General features: G+C 46.6%; 1 protein-coding gene across 2 annotated transcripts in view; it reads right to left on the reverse strand.

The window, feature by feature from the left end:
- The window catches only part of SLC35B3 (solute carrier family 35 member B3), a 163,371-nt gene that overhangs the window by 54,288 nt on the left and 88,472 nt on the right, over positions 1–20,611 (reverse strand). Inside the window, exons 1-3 of one of the 2 annotated variants that reach the window (XM_063923126.1) lie at positions 17,364–17,574; positions 15,876–16,137; positions 13,870–13,991 (exon numbers count right to left, since the gene is read on the reverse strand). In XM_063923126.1, the coding sequence (XP_063779196.1) occupies positions 13,870–13,991; positions 15,876–16,076 (323 nt within the window). In that variant the 5' untranslated portion in view covers positions 16,077–16,137; positions 17,364–17,574. Of the gene's footprint in view, positions 1–13,869; positions 13,992–15,875; positions 16,138–17,363; positions 17,575–20,611 lie in introns of those variants that run through there. The other variant, XM_063923125.1, reaches the window with a different exon arrangement.

The raw sequence follows: 20,611 nt of genomic DNA on the forward strand, positions 1-20,611 counted from the left end.
TGAAAATAAAAAACCTAACAAAACTTTTACTCTAAGCAGCTCTTTAGGAGAGCCACCTAGATTGCAACCTTCTCGGCCGGGCACAAAAATCTAACTGAGGCTTGGAGGAGGGTCATAGGGGGAGGAGCCAGTGCACACCACCTGATCCTAAAGCTTTTACTTTTGTGCCCTGTCTCCTGCGGAGCCGCTATCCCCATGGTCCTGACGGAGTCCCCAGCATCCACTTAGGACGTCAGAGAAATATACATTCTGTTTTCCTATTCTTTGCGAAAAGCAAAAAATAGGATTTTAGTACCTACCGGTAAATCCTTTTCTCCTAGTCCGTAGAGGATGCTGGGGACTCCAAAAGGACCATGGGGTATAGACGGATCCGCAGGAGCTTGGGCACACTGTGGAGCTGTGGATCCGGAGCCCGGTTTTCCACTCACCGTGTCCATCTGGTGTTCCAGGAATTCCCCAGGAGGAGAGATGCTGACTTGGTGATATGTCCAGTGGAGTTGATTTCTACATGCTGTTTTATCTTTATGTCTTGTAAGTGCAATCTATGTAATAAATTGTGTCAATTTTAAGGATTGCTACACTATGTCCATCTCTTTCTAAAGTGTCTCCTAAGGTGTTCAGTGAGAAGGAAACACTCATTCCATTATGAATTCCCTTCTGGCAATCGGAGCACCTGCAATTGTTCTGTGATCAAAAGAGAGGAGCAGGTTGAATTGCCTGTCCCGATTCAAGCTAAGGGAGGGCAAAGACTTCCTGTATATATCCATGGTGAATCTTTTTAATTGCTCATGTTTTTGTTTCACTATGGTGGTTAACGTCTAAATATGGTGTTTGGAGAGCGCTACTGGTACAAAGGGTCGACAGGATCAAATATTTTGGGGTGTCATTTTGTATGTTTCATCATAAGTGACCACAATTAGTGTACCGTGTACGCTCATCACGCTTCGGACAAGGTGCCTCGCTGCACTCACCACAGGTTACCATTCCCAATCCTAGTCCACGTGCATGGTAAATGAAGCAAAAGACACAGGCTATCTGTTGACCATGTTGACCATATGCCGCTCCAGTGTCGGGAACCCATTCTAAATAGTTTACCGATGCGATGACCAACAATTTTACAAACATTATTTAAGTACTGTAGTACTTAAACATCTCAAAAGTAATAACAGCTAGATAAGAAATGGGATCCGCCCAAGAAGAGCCCATCTTCCTAGTAGAATGGGTCTTCCCCTACTCCGGCAACTGCAATCCAGCTATAGAACTAGCACACCGAATCGTATCACAGATCCAGCGTGTAACAGACTGCAGAGATGCAGGCGCCCCAATCACTCTGAGAGCATACCGAACAAACAGAGCCTCTGTTTTCACAAACTGAGCCCAATTGGCGACATAAATCTTCAAAGCCCTGACTACATCGAGAGACATTGAATCAGCCAATGCTGAAGTTACCACAGGCATCAAACCAGGCAGGTTTTTGATAAACCCCGAAAACCCGTTTCGGTAGAACTACTAACAGAGTTCTCAATTCTATCCACTTGGAAGATCAAACAGGTGCTCTTGTGAAACAAAGCCGCTACTTCCGACAACCGCCTTGCAAAAGCATGGCCACTCTCCAAGAGAGAAATTTTAACCCAACCTTTAATAAAGGTCCCAATCAGTGAGACACAACGCAACACCACGTCAAGAGGCCACTGTGCCAATGGGGCACAAATGGAGGTTGGATGTGCAGTACCCCTTTCACAAAAGCCTGAACTTCCGGAAAGGTGGCCAACTTTTTTTTATTATATTCTGGTGCATGTGCCTGTGAGACCCGGACCAAATTCCCAACAGGTCCCGTGAAAATCACTCTGGCATTTGACCTGCGCACCGAAAAGGCTTCTTAGGCCGCACCCAACTTCTTCATCAACAGAACATATAGATGAATTGGCACTGCAAATCTGATCCGACTCAGGATCCTCAGACCTCTTTCCACAGGAAAACACAGAACCTCAACCGTTCAGTATCTACCCTGATACCACCTCCGACATCTGCGTCATTGGGAACAACAGCCCTTCCCTGTGTTGAAGAACAGTCAGAGAAAGAAACAACGATTTGTACCACTTATTTCTTGACCTCGCCTCAATCAGGCGAACCTCTCATTACAGAATAACAATGGCTCTTACTATCGAAAGAGAACCATCATACTACCATCACTCCAGTGAAATGGCAAAGACCATCCTGGCTATCCCTCCAGGTAATCTGAATACGTAAAACAACGCACGTAAACTTTTTTTTTTTTTTATATATATAACCAGGACAGGAGAACAAGGCCCTGAACCTGACGAACCTCTGATATGGCGTCGCGTATTACCTCCCCTTCCAGAGGGGAAACGGTAAGATCTATTAGGAAACAGTGAGGGGAAACATCTGTAACTCCAGACATTCCCCCTCTGGATTCTACAATTAAATCACGGGTCCTGGTCTATTCCTGGACCAAGTGAAAGGTAGTAGACGAGTCCCCACCGGAGTGGGGTCCAGGCAGGTAGACTCAGCACCATGTGGTGGATGTGTGAGAAACAGAAAACGACCTCCGCTTCTGCGAACCTAACAAGGCTGCAGAACACTTATCTTTTCACACTCCATCTGCACAGAAAAGGAAAAAGGAACGGCATCAAACTAGTTAAATCGACTGCATCCCACAAAAGAATGCGTCACCAACCGTTGTGAGGGAATCTAACCCACCAAGTTAGATTTATCAGCAGCATTCGCTGAGAGTGACTGAAGTAAGGCATCCCCAAACAGCGGTACACCGACCCAGGGAAAAAACTCCAGTATCACTCGGAGTCAGCCACAGTATTTCCCCGGCTACCTCCTGTATACGCACTGTAGCCTGCCGGGATATATAAAGACAACCCAACATAAGGAAAATCTCCTATCTCTGCAGGATAATTTCATCGGATGTCCTTCCGAATATAAACACTCCCTCATGTGCATGTTATGCAAATAAATCCACAGAATAGAAAGAAAATATCACTTAGCTTCCTGTATCCAATCCTTTGTGACAGGACGCCGTGTCAACCAGGAGTTGACTTTCACAGTATCTTCTCCGCCGCAGGAAAAGAATAAACATTCGGACTCCTTGAGAGGACGGGAGACCCACTCGTCACGGCCGACCTAGAGCTTTATCAACAGAGCGACCAGCACATGAGAAAGAATACTATTACTTTAGCATTCAGTATAATCATAAGATGAATATACATATTGTAATACACATAAACACACATATCCTACCTATAGATACATATAACATACATATAAGCGGATTGTCCGGAACTTTCGGGACCCAAGTGACATTAATGTGTTCTGAATGTGTATGACCATGTACTGAATCTGCAGTTTTGGCTCTACCGGGAAACATTATAGTCGACAGAAAGCTTAGTAATAGTCGACAGCAGGGAGTAGTAACCAGGCAAAATAACATACTTGCGACCCCGAGGGGTCCGAGGGAATTATACATAAATAATTTTAATAACATTCCCCCACAAATATAATCATGTCTGTGCTCGAGCCCCAGACTCCCTGAACCGAACCATATAAATACATATAAATTTATATACAGGTATAAATTAGTTATAGCATGTCAATTTACACTCGGTAATAACAGTTGGTGCCGACAGGGTCACCCACCTACTACTGTGTCTCCCATACCGTGTTTACTATGAACAAGTATAACACAACCGATCTATTGACTCTGTATCAAGTACCAAACAGGCGTCGGCGATGCAGACAATGAACCCCAGAGGCGTTAGTGACAGAACATTCACACATGTCGACACAAGTGTATATCTGACAGGGAGGACACAGAGAGTATACACAACTATGAGTACATGCCCATTTCCAATTAAATAGTGTTATACATACCTACATAACACTAACAAAATGTGCCCCCCCTTGTTTGTGCTATACACATATTTTGGCGGGGACATTGAATAAAAATGGCGCTGTCTCTTGCTGTGAGGGCTAAGCCCCGCCCCTTATCGGCGCACGGTAGCCCACTATATTAAAAACGTCTTATGCAGGCAGGAGACCATATACAGTGGCTACCCACTGTATATGTTCTCTGGGAGTGTAAAAACAATGTAAAACTTTCTGCCCAGGGCGCCCCCTCCCTGCGCCCTGCACCCGATACCAGCCGTTGGTGTGTGGGAGCATCGGCGCACAGCGGGACCGCTGCGACATGCTGGCGGGGGTAGCGGACACGGTGCCCGGGCACCAAATACCAAGCCAAGCCAGCCTATTTTGTGTAAAAGAGCCTCAGTAACATTGCTGCCCAGAGCGCTCCCCCCCCAGCGCCCTGCACCCTGTGAGTGCGTAGGTGTGTGGGAGCATGGAGCGTAGCACGACCGCCGCATATTACCTCCGTTACTGAAGTCTTCTGCCATCACTGAAGTCTTCTGTTCTTCTAATACTCACCCGGCTTCTGTCTTCTGTGAGGGGGGTGACGGCGCGGCTCCGGGAACTAGCAGCTAGGCGCAACAAGTGATCGAACCCTCTGGAGCTAATGGTGTCCAGTAGCCTGAGAAGCAGAGCCCTTAAACTAAGAATAAGTAGGTCTGACTTCTCTCCCCTCACTCCCACGATGCAGGGAGCCTGTAGCCAGCATGTCTCCCTGAAAATAAAAAACCTAACAAAGTCTTTTCAGAGAAACTCTGGAGAGCTCCCCTAGTGCGTGTCCATTCACTCCTGGGCACAAAGTCTAACTGAGGTCTGGAGGAGGGGCATAGAGGGAGGAGCCAGTTCACACCCAGTTTAAGTCTTTATAGTGTGCCCAAGCTCCTGCGGATCCGTCTATACCCCATGGTCCTTTTGGAGTCCCCAGCATCCTCTAGGACGTAAGAGAAAACAATTTTTATTTTTATTTACAGAATACTCCTAAAACTACAGATTCATGGCAAGTATGCCACTGACGCAGGGGAAGTTTTGCTTACATCTCTGAGGATTTTATTGATTAGGTGGAAGAAAGCGTAAGGACCAGGAGGCGTGGATTACAGTGAATCTGTCACATACATACAGGTAGGCATCGTGCAGGCTGAACTAACAGACTGCAGCTGATGATTTCACTAGGAACTAGAGACATGACCTAAACACTGTTTGTACTATTAATTTCTTATGAATTAATAGTCAACAATGTAATGCATTAGTACATACCACAAGATGGCTGTTTCCGCTGTGAGTGGGTGAGAGGACCACGTGAGGATTAGGATCATATTACACTAATCTGCCCCAAGTTTCCATATTAGGAGGGAGGTGCTTCTTATACGAAGCAGGCAGTTTGAGTGACCGCTTTTCTTACTAGCTGTTGATATAAGCGCAGTGTGGACTGGTGGGTTTATGCACAGAAGCAGGGCCAGTGATGCCATAATACTGTAGCTCAAATTACAGCAATATCAGCTTTTTGACCAATAGGAAATCAGGACACTGTTCCTCTATAGTGGAAATGGACGGACTACTTTACTTTTAACATAACTAGAACATCAGGTCAATACTAACCTATGTGTTTTTACATCCATGGTTCATATCTGAATGGATTCAGTATGATATACTGATGAATGGGACGCCGGTGGTCAGAATACCGGCAGCGGCATCCCAACCATCAGCATGCCGACAGCCCCCCAGAAAGTACTCTAACCCTCCTCGGTATCCGGTCTCTAGGTCAACAAGACTTAGGTCAACAGTGTAGGTCGACCACTATCGGTCGACAGTAACTAGGTCAACATGAGTTTTTCACATTTCTTTTCTTTTTTTGAAGTTTTTCATTACGATCCATGTGGCCTACGATTGGGAATGGTAACCTGTACGGTAGTGGAGCGAGGCATCTTGCCCGAAGCATGGCGAGCGATGCGAGCCATGCGAGGGGACGCGGTGCCCTAATTGGGGTTCCCGGTCACTGTACGGCAAAAACGACACCAAAAAAAGATTTAAAAACTCATGACGACCTTTTGACCTGTCAACCTAGACCATGTCGACCTAGAATCCCTTGCGAACAAAGGTTATTGATTCAGCACCAGTCAAATAAATTAATTCTATTAATGAATATGGTAATGTACCAGAATCTATTAGTATGTAAGGGAATACTCCCTAATTATACAAGTTTGGTGGTGCGCCCTGAGTCAGTGTTAAAGCTGAAAACCAAGTTGGAGAAAAAGAAGACTCTTGTGTGGGCGCACTCTTATTAGAGTTAGTGGATGAAAAATATGAAGAAGCTTTTTCATCCACTAAATCTAATAAGAGTGCGCCCACACAAGAGTCTTCTTTTTCTCCAACTTGGTTTTTGACCTAGAATCCCTGTCGAGTAATAGTGGTCGACCTAGACACTGTCGACCTAAGTGTGGTCGGCCTTCAATACCACACCACCCTCCCCTGCTCCCTACCCTAACTCTCCCTTGTGGGTGCCTAGCCTTAACAATCCCCGGTGGTGTCTAATCCTGACCCTCCCTTCCCCGCTGCCTAACGCTAACCTTTCCCGCTTGGTGCCTGACCCTAACCCCTCCTCCCCGTTACCTAACCATCCCCTTCCCGCACCTGCACCCTAACCCCCCTTCTAATGCCTAAACATAACCTTCCTCCCCCAAAGGCAGGACGCAATTGCTTTGCAATAAAAGTACGTTTGGGATTCCAGGCATCTGTATTTTGATGCCGAGATCCCAAACTCTTTTGGGATTTTGATGACGGCATTATGCAGCTGTTCGGGATTCCGGCGTTGACATTTTTGCCGCCGGGATCTTGTCTGGCGACATTTTAACTACATCCCATCTGAACATATCAATGTTGGAGTTTTGTTGTATGAACAGAAAAATATTGCTACATAAAAGAATAACTACAGGAATAACATTCACAAATACACATGTAAAAGTGCCATGCCTTGAGAGAATTGAGATGTACGAGCTGCGTAACAAATGCGAATACAATGTCAGAGTAAATTCTTGGTCTGAGACCTTTTTCTGCAAGAGGTGGCTAAAAGTAAATAACTGCCGTGTCCTTCAATCAAAGCCAGCTTAATAGCCACATAGGTCTGGGACTAAACATGTTGAAGGACCTACTGTGAGTAGCAGAGGAGGTGTGACAAGTGTTGTGTGGGTGTGGCCAATTCCACAGGGGAGTGTACACCCACTACACTACCAGCGTCAAAGTCTCACTAAATACGTAATAGGAGAAAAAATAGGATTTTAATACCTACATCCTAAATCCTTTTCTCTTAGTCCGTAGAGGATGCTTCAAGAACCATGGGGTATAGACGGGATCCGCAGGAGACATGGGCACACTCTAAGACTTTGAATGGGTGTGAACTGGCTCCTCCCTCTATGCCCCTCCTCCAGACTCCAGTTATAGGAACTGTGCCCAGGGAGACGGACATTTCGAGGAAAAGGATTTATTTAATTAATTTAACTAAGGTGAGTCACATACCAGCTCACACCACTAACACGCCGTACAACATGGCATTCAACAACAACGCATGCAACGGCATGACCAACAACAGTCACCGATTGACTGAACTCAACGCAACATGAGCGTAACTATAACCAAACTGCAGATACAGCCCGCACTGGGACGGGCGCCCAGCATCCTCTACGGACTAAGAGAAAAGGATTTACCGGTAGGTATTAAAATCCTATTTTCTCATATGTCCTAGAGGATGCTGGGGATGCTTCAAGAACCATGGGGTTTATACCAAAGCTCTAGAACGGGCGGGAGAGTGCGGATGACTCTGCAGAAGCGATTGACCAAACAAGAGGTCCTCCTCAGCCAGGGTATCAAACTTGTAAAACTTTGCAAAGGTGTTCGAACCCGACCAAGTAGCAACTCGGCAAAGTTGTAACGCTGAGACTCCCCGGGCAGCCGCCCAGGATGAGCCCACCTTTCTGGTAGAATGGGCTTTCACAGATTTCGGTAACGGCAATACTGCCATAGAATGAGCCTGCTGAATCGTATTACAAATCGAGCGCTCAATAGTCTGCTTAGAAGCAGGAGCTCCAATCTTGTTGGGAGCCCACAGGACAAACAGAGCCTCTGTTTTCCTAATCTGCGCCGTTCTGGCGACATAGATATTCAAAGCTCTGACCACATCGAGAGACTGACTCTGCCAAGAAGTCAGTAGCCACTGGCACCACAATAGGCTGGTTAACATGAAATGATGAAACCACTTTTGTCAGAAGCTGCTGACGAGTTCTCAACTCCGCTCTATCAGCATGGAAAATCAAATAGGGGCTTTTGTGAGACAAAGCCGCCAACTCAGATACTCACCTTGCAGAAGCCAAGGCCAACAACATGACCACTTTCCAAGTAAGGAATTTTAACTCAACCTTGCACAAAGGTTCAAACCAATGTGATTGCAAGAATTGCAACACCACATTAAGGTCCCATGGTGCCACAAAGGGAGGTTGGATGTGCAGCACGCCTTTTTACGAAGGTCTGAACTTCTGGAAGGGAGGCCAATTCTTTTTGAATATAAGATTGACAAGGCCGAAATCTGTACTTTAATAGAGCCTAACTTTAGGCCCGCATCCACACCTGCTTGTAGGAAATGGAGCAAACGCCCCAGGTGAAATTCTTCCGTAGGAGCCTTCTTGGATTCACACCAAGACACATATTTTCTCCAAAAACGGTGGTAATGCTTTGCCATTACTTCTTTTCTAGCCTGAAGAAGTGTCGGAATGACTTCACTGGGAATACCCTTTCAGGCTAGGATCTGGCGCTCAACCGCCACGCCGTCAAACGCAGCCGCGGTAAGTCCCGATACACGCACGGCCCCTGTTGTAACAGGTCCTCCTGCAGAGGAAGAGGTCAGGGATCTTCTATGAGTAACTCCTGAAGATCTGATTACCAGGCCCTTTTTGGCCAATCCGGAACAATGAGGATTGCCTGAACCCTTGTTCTTCTTATAATTTTTATCACCTTTGAAATGAGTGGAAGTGGAGGGAACACACAGACTGACTGAAACACCCACGGTGTCACTAGGGCGTCCACCGCTATCGCCTGAGGGTCCCTTGACCTGGAACAATATCTCTGAAGTTTCTTGTTGAGGCGGGACGCCATCATGTCCACTTGAGGAACTCCCCAACGACTTGTCACTTCTGCAAAGACCTCTTGATGAAGACCCCACTCTCCTGGATGGAGATCGTGTCCGCTGAGGAAATCTGCTTCCCAGCTGTCCACTCCTGGAATGAAGACCGCTGGCATGTCTTTCCGCCCAGCGAAGGATCTTCGTGGCCTCGGCCATCGCCGCTCTGCTCTTTATTCCGCCTTGGCGGTTTATGTACGCCACTGCTGTCACGTTGTCTGACTGAATCAAGACCGGCAGACCTCGAAGAAGATGTTCTGCTTGCAGTATGCCGTTGTGGATGGCTCTTAATTCCAGAATGTTTATGTGTAGACAAGCTTCCTGGCTTGACCACTTTCCCTGAAAGTTTTGTCCCTGTGTGACTGCTCCCCAGCCTCGGAGGCTTGCATCCGTGGTCACCAGGATCCAATCCTGAATCCGGAACCTGCGTCCCTCCAGAAGGTGAGCACTGTGCAGCCACCACAGAAGGGAAATTCTGGTCCTGAGAGATAGAATTATTTTCCGGTGCATGTCCAGGTGAGACCCGGACCACTGGTCCAGCAGGTTCCACTGAAGCACCCTGGCATGGATCCTGCCATACGGAATTGCCTCGTGGGCCGCCACCATCTTCCCCAGCAACCGAGTGCAGTGAAGAACTGACACCCTTGCCGGTTTCAGAATCTGTTTTACCATTTTATGTATTTCCAAAGCTTTTTCCACTGGAAGAAAAACTCTCTGCAATTCTGTATCCAGAATCATACCCAGGAACGACAGCAGTGTCGTTGGATCCAACTGTGATTTTGGCAAATTTAGGAGCCAACCGTGTTGTTGCAAAATAGTCAGTGAAAGAGCAACATTCTTCAACAATTGCTCCTTGGACCTCGCCTTTATGAGATCGTCCAAGTATGGGATAATTGTGATTCCCTGCTTGCGCAGGAGAACCATCATTTCCGCCATAACCTTGGGGAAAATCCTCGGAGCCGTGGACAGACCAAACGGCAACGTCTGAAATTGGTAATGACAATCCTGCACAGCAAATCTCAGGTAAGCCTGATGCGGAGGATATATGGGGACATGTAAGTAGGCATCTTTTATGTCGACTGACACCATAAAATCCCCCTCCTCCAGACTGAAGATCACGGCTCGTAGAGACTCCATCTTGAACTTGAATCTGGTCCGGCTTCGGGACCACGAACAGGCTTGAATAAAAACCTTACCCCTGTGTTGAGACGGGGGTACCGTGACAATCACTTGATTTTGACACAACTTTAGTATCGTAGCGCTTACTATCTCCCTTTCTGGAAGAGAAGCTGGCAAGGCCGATTTGAAAAAACGGTGAGGGGGCACGTCTTGAAACTCTAATTTGTATCCCTGGGTTACAATATCTACTATCCAAGGATCCAGGTCCGAGTGCACCCAGACCTGACTGAAGAGTTTGAGACATGCCCCCACTGGCGCGGACTCTCGCAGCGGAGCCCCAGCGTCATGCGGTGGATTTGGTAGAAGCCGGAGAGGACTTCTGCTCCTGGGAATTTGCCACAGCCGGTGACCTTTTTCCCCTTCCTCTCCCCCTCGCAGCAAGGAAGGAGGACCCACGACCTTTTTTGAATTTGTTGGGCCGAAAGGACTGCATCTGATAGTGAGGCAATTTCTTCTGCTGTGCAGGAACATAAGGTAAAAAGGATGACTTACCCGCGGTAGCCGTAGACACCAGGTCAGTGAGGCCGTCACCAAACAAGACCTTACCGTTAAACGGTAGAGACTCCATCGCCTTCTTAGAGTCAGCATCAGCATTCCATTGATGAATCCACAAAGCTCTTTTTGCTGAGACTGCCATGGCATTGGCTCTTGATCCCAAAAGGCCAATATCCCTTACAGCTTTTTTTAAATATGCTGCAGCGTCCTTGATGTGACCCAAAGTCAAAAGCACACTATCCCTGTCTAGGGTATCTATCTCAGAGGACAAGTTATCTGCCCACTTTTCAATAGCGCTACTCACCCATGCCGCAGCAACGGCAGGCCTGAGTAGCGACCCTGTAGCGACATAAATGGATTTCAGGGTAATTTCCTGTTTACGATCCGCAGGATCCTTTAGGGCTGCCGTGTCAGGGGACAGAAGCGCCACCTTTTTGGATAGACGCAATAAAGCTTTGTCTACCGTGGGGATTGACTCCCAGCTTTCCCTATCCCCAGAGGGGAACGGATATGCCAGTGGAATTCTTTTGGGAACATGTAATTTTTTGTCAGGATTTTCCCAAGCTTTTTCAAAAAGTGCGTTCAGTTCATGAGAGGGAGGAAACGTTACCTCAGGTAACTGGCCGACAGTCGACAGTCCCGCGATATATATCGGCCGTTCAAGCGAACGGCCGATATATCGACCAGTGTGTACGGGCCTTTAGACTCAGATTTATCAAATCTCTTAGCCAACTTAGTCACATTTGTGTTTAAAACACTTAACATATTGACCCACTCATCCGTCGGCGGTGCCGACAGTCACTCTCACAGAACTGTCTGTCCCCACGCCAGCCTCCTCCTGGGAAGAGCATTCAGCTTCAGACATGTCGACACACACACGTACCGACAGCCACAACCACACTGGGGCTATAGGAGACAGACCCACAGCACAGCCTGTTAAGAGAGACACAGAGAGAGAGTTCTGCCAGCTCACACCCAGCGCCTATCCCGGTACTGAAGTCAGTAACAAGACAGCCCAGACCTGCTAGCGCTTTTTACATATATAATAAAACACCAATCACTAGTGCCCCCCCCCGTTTTGCACCCTGTTACTTGCACAGCAGTGTGGAGGTCAGGTACAGCGTCTCTGCAGCCTTCTGTGAAGAGAAAAATGGCGCTGGTCAGAGCTATGCGGCTAAGCCCCGCCCACTACATGGCGCGCTTCAGTCCCGCTCAAAAAATCTTTATACTGGCGGGGGTCCCTTAACAAGTGCCTGGGCACCGTTATATATATACGATGCCAGTGCTGTTTGAGGCCTCCCATGCTGCCCAGGGCGCCCCCCCGCGCCCTGATCAGTGCATGGCCGCTACGCATTACCTCAAACGCAGTCTTCTGCCGTCACTGAAGTCTTCTGATCTTCTCATACTCACCCGGCTTCAATCTTCTGGCTCTGTGAGGGGGGGTGACGGCGCGGCTCCGGGAACAAGCAGCTAGGCGTACCAAGTGATCAAACCCTCTGGAGCTAATGGTGTCCAGTAGCCTAAGAAGCAGAGCCCTTGAACTCAGAAGAAGTAGGTCTGCTTCTCTCCCCTCACTCCCACGATGCAGGGAGCCTGTAGCCAGCAGGTCTCCCTGAAAATAATAAACCTAATAAAAGTCTTTTTATGAGAAACTCTGGAGAGCTCCTCAGTGTGCATCCAGTCTCGCTGGGCACAGAGTCTAACTGGAGTCTGGAGGAGGGGCATAGAGGGAGGAGCCAGTTCACACCCATTCAAAGTCTTATAGTGTGTCCATGTCTCCTGCGGATCCCGTCTATACCCCATGGTTCTTGAAGCATCCCCAGCATCCTCTTGGACGTATGAGAAATCTTTTTATGAAGAAAATGGAAATACAATCTTGATACTTATGATTTATAGCCAACTGTGTGGCCGGTCATCATCATGATGTCATGGGGATGGACCTATTTTTTGGTGGAGGACTGGAGCAGTTGTCTTCTTAACCCCATTGTTCATCTGGCTCTGCCGTACAGGAAATAGGTGACAGGAAGACTACAGTAGTGTTTCAGCAGGGCGCCGCGCCCTGCCCGATTTTTTAAGGGCCGCGCCCTGCTAAAACAGCATGCCCTCTTCCTGCTCTCCCAGCGTGTAAAGATGCCGTGCGCATGCGCACGGCATCCATTCACGCTAGGGGAGAGAACTTGGGGAAAGCCCAGCACCTCCTTAGGTGCTGGGCACGCCCCCACCAGTGACGCCACCGGCCGCCCACTTAAATGACGTTTTATGGCCACGCCCTCTATTTTACATGGCCATGCCCCCTTTTCGGATGCTTCGCCGCTCGCACACACATATGTCCCCGCAGTACAGTATGTATAAGAATATCCAACCACATACACAACCTTGTTCTAAATATATTTTGTTCTGCTAAGCTCCAGAAACTATGTATGTATGTATGTATGTATGTATGTATGTATGTATGTATGTGTGTATATATATATATATATATATATATTATATATATATATATATATATTGGTAAATATAAGAAGTAATTACTATTTTATATAAGTCAACTAGTGTTTTAGTTTCAATGGTACAACTCATTAACAACATAAACCTGGTTTCAGTGATCCTTCAACGTAAAACAAACTTTGTAGATTTGTATGTAGTAGGTAGCACTATAAAAGAGAAGTCAGGTTAATCTTGAACAGTCAAGAGATAAATTTGTGTACACACGGCGAGATCCTTGCTATGCCTGATTTTGACTATGCGATTTCCCTTGAACTCCCCCAGAGCTTGACTATCTGTACTTGAGATTTTGTCTATGTACGATTTTGACTAAGTGCCAATTTTGACTATTCTTTGTACTAACTAGACAGTAAGCTAGATAGTCAAGATTGACTTGCCTGCACATGTCTATCTAGCCTTGAGATACAGACCCCGCGGGAGTGTGCATCAGGATCGAATCAGTATCGCAAGCTGCCTAACACCTTGCGATTTCCACTAACTTTCCTTGTAATTTTGACTATATAGTCAAAATCGAAAGGAGAAATCTCACCGTGTGAAAACACCTTAAGGTGTAACTACAAAATATAAACAATATAAATTTGTTTAAAACATACCTCCTGCGTTTGTCTTGTGTCAACTGTAATTCGATTAGTCCAAATACGGAATAAAATCCAAACTGCACTAATGTCAAGTACCAACCAAATGGTTTAAAACCTTCGACAGAGAATATTAATTCCTGTAATAGAAACACATGAAACCAAGTTTCTGTTACACATCAATACAAACAAATGTACCCTTTATTAGTAATGAAAAGGTACAAAGAACAATATTGAATTTAGCTTTAGGTGGTAATATTATCTAAGCCTGTCTTAACACTGAGAAATGCAAGTGCAGTGGCCATCATTACAGAGGATAAATATCATAGTAATATTACTAAAGCACTTGGAGTATAAGCATTGAAAACGTTTACTTTTAAACGTAAGCTACATAGGGATAACATTTATTTTTTTTGCTTCTAAACGTATTTGATTTTTTTTCTGACTATCAGAAAAATTATTCAGCAAATATTTAAAAGTGATAACCATTTTATATGGCGTTTCAAGTAGTATTCTCTCTCTGACAAACAGACAGCAGCACTTGACTAGTTAGGCGCTAACTTACTCTGTGCCCAGATATGAAACGGTAAAAGAAAGAAGAGGTTATCGGAAAGAAAAGTCTGAGGAATAGGTTTTGTGCTGTGCTATATCTACAGACTGGCAGGGGGTCTCTTCGTTTTCACTATGAAGTTTAAACGAAAGCAAGTAGCATTAAATGAAAGGGAGTTTGATATAGACAAAAGTTCCCCGACTGTCTGCTCGAGAGTTAATACAACCGTTTGATCAATGGGATCCAATTAGCTATCCTGGAAATTATATTTCATAGTAATGTGGCTCTATCACTGGAACTGCCCAGTACGTAATTTCTGGAGGAACTATTTTCCCTAGTCCCACAGCCAGTACATACAGGGGCCAATGCAGAGTTAAATGCAAGCCGGTCACAATATCACACATTGCATACACAGAGAAAAACGCATATATTCCCTTGTACACATCTATGTGACCGCGCTGTCCTCATCCATACTTGGCTCCACAGCGGTCAGTATTATTAGGGAGAACTGACATGAGCCCTATACCACCAGCAAGAGAGATATCTGAAAATATGTGCATCTTTGCATACAGTTCTGTCAATGCACTCTTAAGACACCTTCACTAAACTTAGTCGTCTTGAAACTCCCTGTTCTGCTCTTTCAGCTGCAAATGGAAATGCGGCTGAGTTGTGTATGACTCTGCATCGCCTGATACTTGTGTGCGCCCTGCTCCAAAGCATGCACAGTGCGAAAATCCACAAAATGTGTCAGTCCAAATGACTCGCAGTCAACCCTGCATCAGTCCCACAATGAAGAAACTGCAATTGTGTAGGGAATCCTCTTAGATCACCTACTGACATGCTATGGACAAGCTGACACAGTCTGAATGGAGGAAAAAAATTACATTCCAAAAATACCCCTAAAATTTGCAACAGAAGCCTTAACATTAGAAAAACTGAATCTCCGTGTGAAAACATAGCTATAAAACTTTACTAGTCATTAAGCAGTTAATTCATCATATGAAACAAAGCTTGAAAGAGAATTCATCAAAGACTGGAGATATCTTGGAGCAGTATCCACTAAAGAGAGTTATAGGTCCTATACACTGGGCGAAAATACTCAAAGATATGAACGATCTCGTTCATTAATGAACGAGATACCATTCATATCTTTGAGTGAGGAGGCACCAGCGATGAACAATGCGCGGCACGCGCTCGTTCATCGCTGGTGCCCCGTCGCCTGTGCATGCAGGCCAATATGGACGATCTCGTCCATATTTGCCTGCAATGCTATGGAGACGGGTGACAGGGGGGGAGTGAAGAAACTTCACTCCCCCTGTCACGTCGCCCGTATCTGCCGTCGGCCAGCTCGGCGGCGGATCGCTCAATGTGTAGGGACCATTAGTACTGTACATTTGCACTAATAGACAATTTGAGCAGTGAACAAAACACAAGTTAGAATAGTAAAACAAAATTAATTTCTACATAAGATTACCTGTAAATATCCATAAATTAAATAAAACACAAACACTCCAGTAACACAAATGAAAAATTGCACCGATTTCTGGAACTGGCTGAGATTGATACCAAGCACCCGGATATCATCGACAGACTTGATATGAGGAGACATTGTCTCAGTCTTTGAAGGAATACTGATGGATATATACTTCCTTGAATTGTTAAACTTTAGATCCATGGTGTTTGGTTGGGTGTCACCAGGATCGTCTGACTGGTCTGCCGAATGATCCTCTGTGTCACTGAAAAAAAAGAATCAATTGAAAATAAACATAGCGGTGGTAACTGACATTTATACACGAAACCAATGTAGTTCCACTGTACCAATAGCTATGGTGTCTTGTACACTTACTTGGTTTACACTTAAAGTACCCGACAGCAGAACTGTTTACAGTATTGCAAAATACCATGATCAAACAATTGTTTGTGCCCCAAGCTTACTTTAGAAATTTGTATCGATTTTTTTTTTTGTGTGCAGAATTCTACAAGTAAAACATGAATGTAAAATAAGAATTTCTTTAAGGATTGGAGATCCACATGACATTTGGGGAGGCTGTCCACGCTCTCCCATGACTTTTTCCATCCGTTACCCACTGCCACCATGCCATCAGCAGGAGTGACAACGGTCTGATTACTGTAAATAGCCAGATGACTACAACATTGGTAAGAAACATACTGTATTTACATTGTTTCATTTGTTGAATCCCACATAAACCTTAATTAGCGTTTAAACATTAAAAAAAAATCACAGGTTGGATACAGTGCATCTTGCATTTAGGGAAAGGGAAATTATGTAGGAATGGAAAAACACACTCTTTAATCTCTTTATGGTGAATTATTAAAAAAATATAGCAAGTAGCAACCAGTGTCCAAAAGATACTTCTGATGGCCCGAACTGAGCAGCAAGTGGATATGGGGTCACTGCAACCAAAACGTTCCAAACGCTAGGGTATTTTTATGTTTTTTTACAGAAAGTAAAACACAAAAACAAAACACACTAGTGAAAGCACGGTTCTTGTGAGGAACTTATACCCAGCAGGCTGACACTGGGTAACTTATTGGAACCATGGCTGCCTTACAACATAATTTTACCTCCTATAGTCTAAGGTTTTCTGTACAATAAAAACCATATTACACAGCTGTGTTTTGTGACGTGCACCGCCTGGCATACCGCAATGAGGGGAAAGAAGACGTCTGACTATAACACTGTCACCTATTCCATGGGGGCAGGCAGGTAGGTGTGGGATGTAAGGCACCTTGGTGTCTCCCTGATAAGGGCCATGCACTGACAATACTACAGTACACACTGCACAGTCCTATGGATATAACGTGCATATATGGACAGTATACGTGCCGGGAGGAGGTAGAGTGCGCTTTCATATAGGAGGAGGAGGAGGCTAAGCCGTGCCTGGGCTCACAGAGGCCGGATCTGCCCCTGGCGCATCTTTCCCTGGGCTCCTGCAATCACCTGTCAGCAGCAGCAACCGTAAATCAGCTGAACGCAACCGACAGCCGCATACTGAGGCTGAGCTCCCCCCAGGCTGCTCGCACACAGGACGGGGAACACTGCCGCCCCGGCCACCGCTCAGTGTGCTGACGGTGATGTACTGTAGCTGCACTGTGATGTGACAGCCAGCGTTTCCGCATAGTGACGTCACGCCGCAGTGACGTGTGGCAGCAGCAGCACAAGCCTAGGTTGGAGTGGAACGTGCAGCTGCTACGTGAGAGCGCGACCCTGGTAACTACGGCAACGGGAGTGTTGTCACTGTGACCGGAACAGGCAAAGCGCGCCGCCGTCACCACCGACATGTCTGTGGCTGTGCATCCAACGTTCCCGGGGTGATATATCGTGTGGACTAGACGCTATCATACTGTATATACCGGGTGTATACGGCTGTAAGCTGGATCCAGGCAGCACAGCAGCCGCTGATAGCATGCCGCAACTCTGTATGGTCTGACCCCGGCTGAGTTATGTCATGATATCATGCCTCGGGTCGCATCTCTAGTGTCAGTTGTCGCCGCATAGCAGCGGACGTTCCCGTGTAACAAGCCGCCATATAATAACCGATAACACGGGCCGTTTCCCTCAGGCACACAGTGGGGTCGATTAGTTAACCCTTTTTCTCTATCGTCCTAAGTGGATGCTGGGGTTCCTGAAAGGACCATGGGGAATAGCGGCTCCGCAGGAGACAGGGCACAAAAAAGTAAAGCTTTACTAGGTCAGGTGGTGTGCACTGGCTCCTCCCCCTATGACCCTCCTCCAGACTCCAGTTAGATTTTGTGCCCGAACGAGAAGGGTGCAATCTAGGTGGCTCTCCTAAAGAGCTGCTTAGAGAAAGTTTAGTTTAGGTTTTTTTCTTTACAGTGAGTCCTGCTGGCAACAGGATCACTGCAACGTGGGACTTAGGGGGAAAGTAGTAAACTCACCTGCATGCAGAGTGGATTTGCTGCTTGGCTACTGGACACCATTAGCTCCAGAGGGATCGAACACAGGCCCAGCCGTGGAGTCCGGTCCCGGAGCCGCGCCGCCGACCCCCTTGCAGATGCTGAAGCGTGAAGAGGTCCGGAAACCGGCGGCTGAAGACTCCTCAGTCTTCATAAGGTAGCGCACAGCACTGCAGCTGTGCGCCATTTTCCTCTCAGCACACTTCACTGGGCAGTCACTGAGGGTGCAGAGCGCTGGGGGGGGGGCGCTCTGAGAGGCAAATATAAACCTTATACAAGGCTAAAAATACCTCACATATAGCCCATAGGGGCTATATGGAGATATTTAACCCCTGCCTGACTGGAAAAATAGCGGGAGAAGAACCCGCCGAAAAAGGGGCGGGGCCTATCTCCTCAGCACACGGCGCCATTTTCTGTCACAGCTCCGCTGGTCAGAACGGCTCCCAGGTCTCTCCCCTGCACTGCACTACAGAAACAGGGTAAAACAGAGAGGGGGGGCACATTAATGGCTATATATATATATATTAAAGCAGCTATAAGGGAGCACTTAATATAAGGATATCCCTTGTATATATAGCGCTTTGTGGTGTGTGCTGGCAGACTCTCCCTCTGTCTCCCCAAAAGGGCTAGTGGGTCCTGTCTTCATTAGAGCATTCCCTGTGAGTTTGCGGTGTGTGTCGGTACGTGGTGTCGACATGTATGAGGACGATATTGGTGTGGAGGCGGAGCAATTGCCAAATATGCAGATGTCACCCCCCAGGGGGTCGACACCAGAATGGATGCCTTTATTTGTGGAATTACGTGATGGTTTATCTTCCCTTAAACAGTCAGTTGAGGACATGAGGCGGCCGGACAATCAATTAATGCCTGTCCAGGCGCCTCAAACACCGTCAGGGGCTGTAAAACGCCCTTTGCCTCAGTCGGTCGACACAGACCCAGACACGGGCACTGATTCCAGTGACGACGGTAGAAATTCAAACGTATTTTCCAGTAGGGCCACACGTTATATGATTTTGGCAATGAAGGAGACGTTACATTTAGCTGATACTACAGATACCGTAAAACAGGGTATTATGTATGGTGTGAAAAAACTACAAACAGTTTTTCCTGAATCAGAAGAATTAAATGACGTGTGTGATGAAGCGTGGGTTGCTCCTGATAAAAAGTTGATAATTTCAAAAAAGTTATTGGCATTATACCCTTTCCCGCCAGAGGTTAGGGCGCGCTGGGAAACACCCCCTAAGGTGGACAAGGCGCTCACACGCTTATCCAAACAAGTGGCGTTACCCTCTCCTGAGACGGCCGCACTTAAGGATCCATCAGATAGAAAGATGGAAGTTATTCAAAAGAATATATACACACATGCAGGTGTTATACTACGACCAGCTATAGCAACTGCCTGGATGTGCAGTGCTGGAGTAGTTTGGTCAGAATCCCTGATTGAAAATATTGATACCCTAGATAGGGACAATGTTTTACTGTCGTTAGAACAAATAAAGGATGCATTTATCTATATGCGTGATGCACAGAGGGATATTTGCACACTGGCATCTCGGGTGAGTGCTATGTCCATTTCAGCCAGAAGAGCCTTATGGACACGACAGTGGACAGGCGATGCGGATTCAAAACGTCACATGGAGGTTTTGCCGTATAAAGGGGAGGAGTTATTTGGAGTTGGTCTATCAGACTTGGTGGCCACGGCTACTGCCGGGAAATCCACTTTTTTACCTCAAGTCACTCCCCAACAGAGAAAGGCACCGACCTTTCAACCGCAGCCTTTTCGCTCCTACAAAAATAAGAGAGCAAAGGGCTTGTCGTACCTGCCACGAGGCAGAGGAAGAGGGAAGAGACACCAACAGGCAGCTCCTTCCCAGGAACAGAAGCCCTCCCCGGCTCCTGCAAAAACCTCAGCATGACGCTGGGGCCTCTCAAGCGGACTCGGGGACAGTGGGGGGCCGTCTCAAAAATTACAGCGCGCAGTGGGCTCACTCGCAGGTAGACCCCTGGATCCTGCAGATAATATCTCAGGGGTACAGGTTGGAATTAGAGACGGATCCTCCTCATCGTTTCCTGAAGTCTGCCTTACCAACCGTCTCTTCCGAAAGGGAGAGGGTGTTGGAAGCCATTCACAAGCTGTACGCTCAGCAGGTGATAGTCAAAGTACCCCTATTACAACAAGGAAAGGGGTATTATTCCACTCTATTTGTGGTACCGAAGCCGGATGGCTCGGTAAGGCCTATTCTAAATCTGAAGTCCTTGAACCTCTACATA

This window comes from Pseudophryne corroboree, chromosome 5 (assembly GCF_028390025.1).
Source record: "Pseudophryne corroboree isolate aPseCor3 chromosome 5, aPseCor3.hap2, whole genome shotgun sequence".
NCBI classification, from domain to species: Eukaryota; Metazoa; Chordata; class Amphibia; order Anura; family Myobatrachidae; genus Pseudophryne; species Pseudophryne corroboree.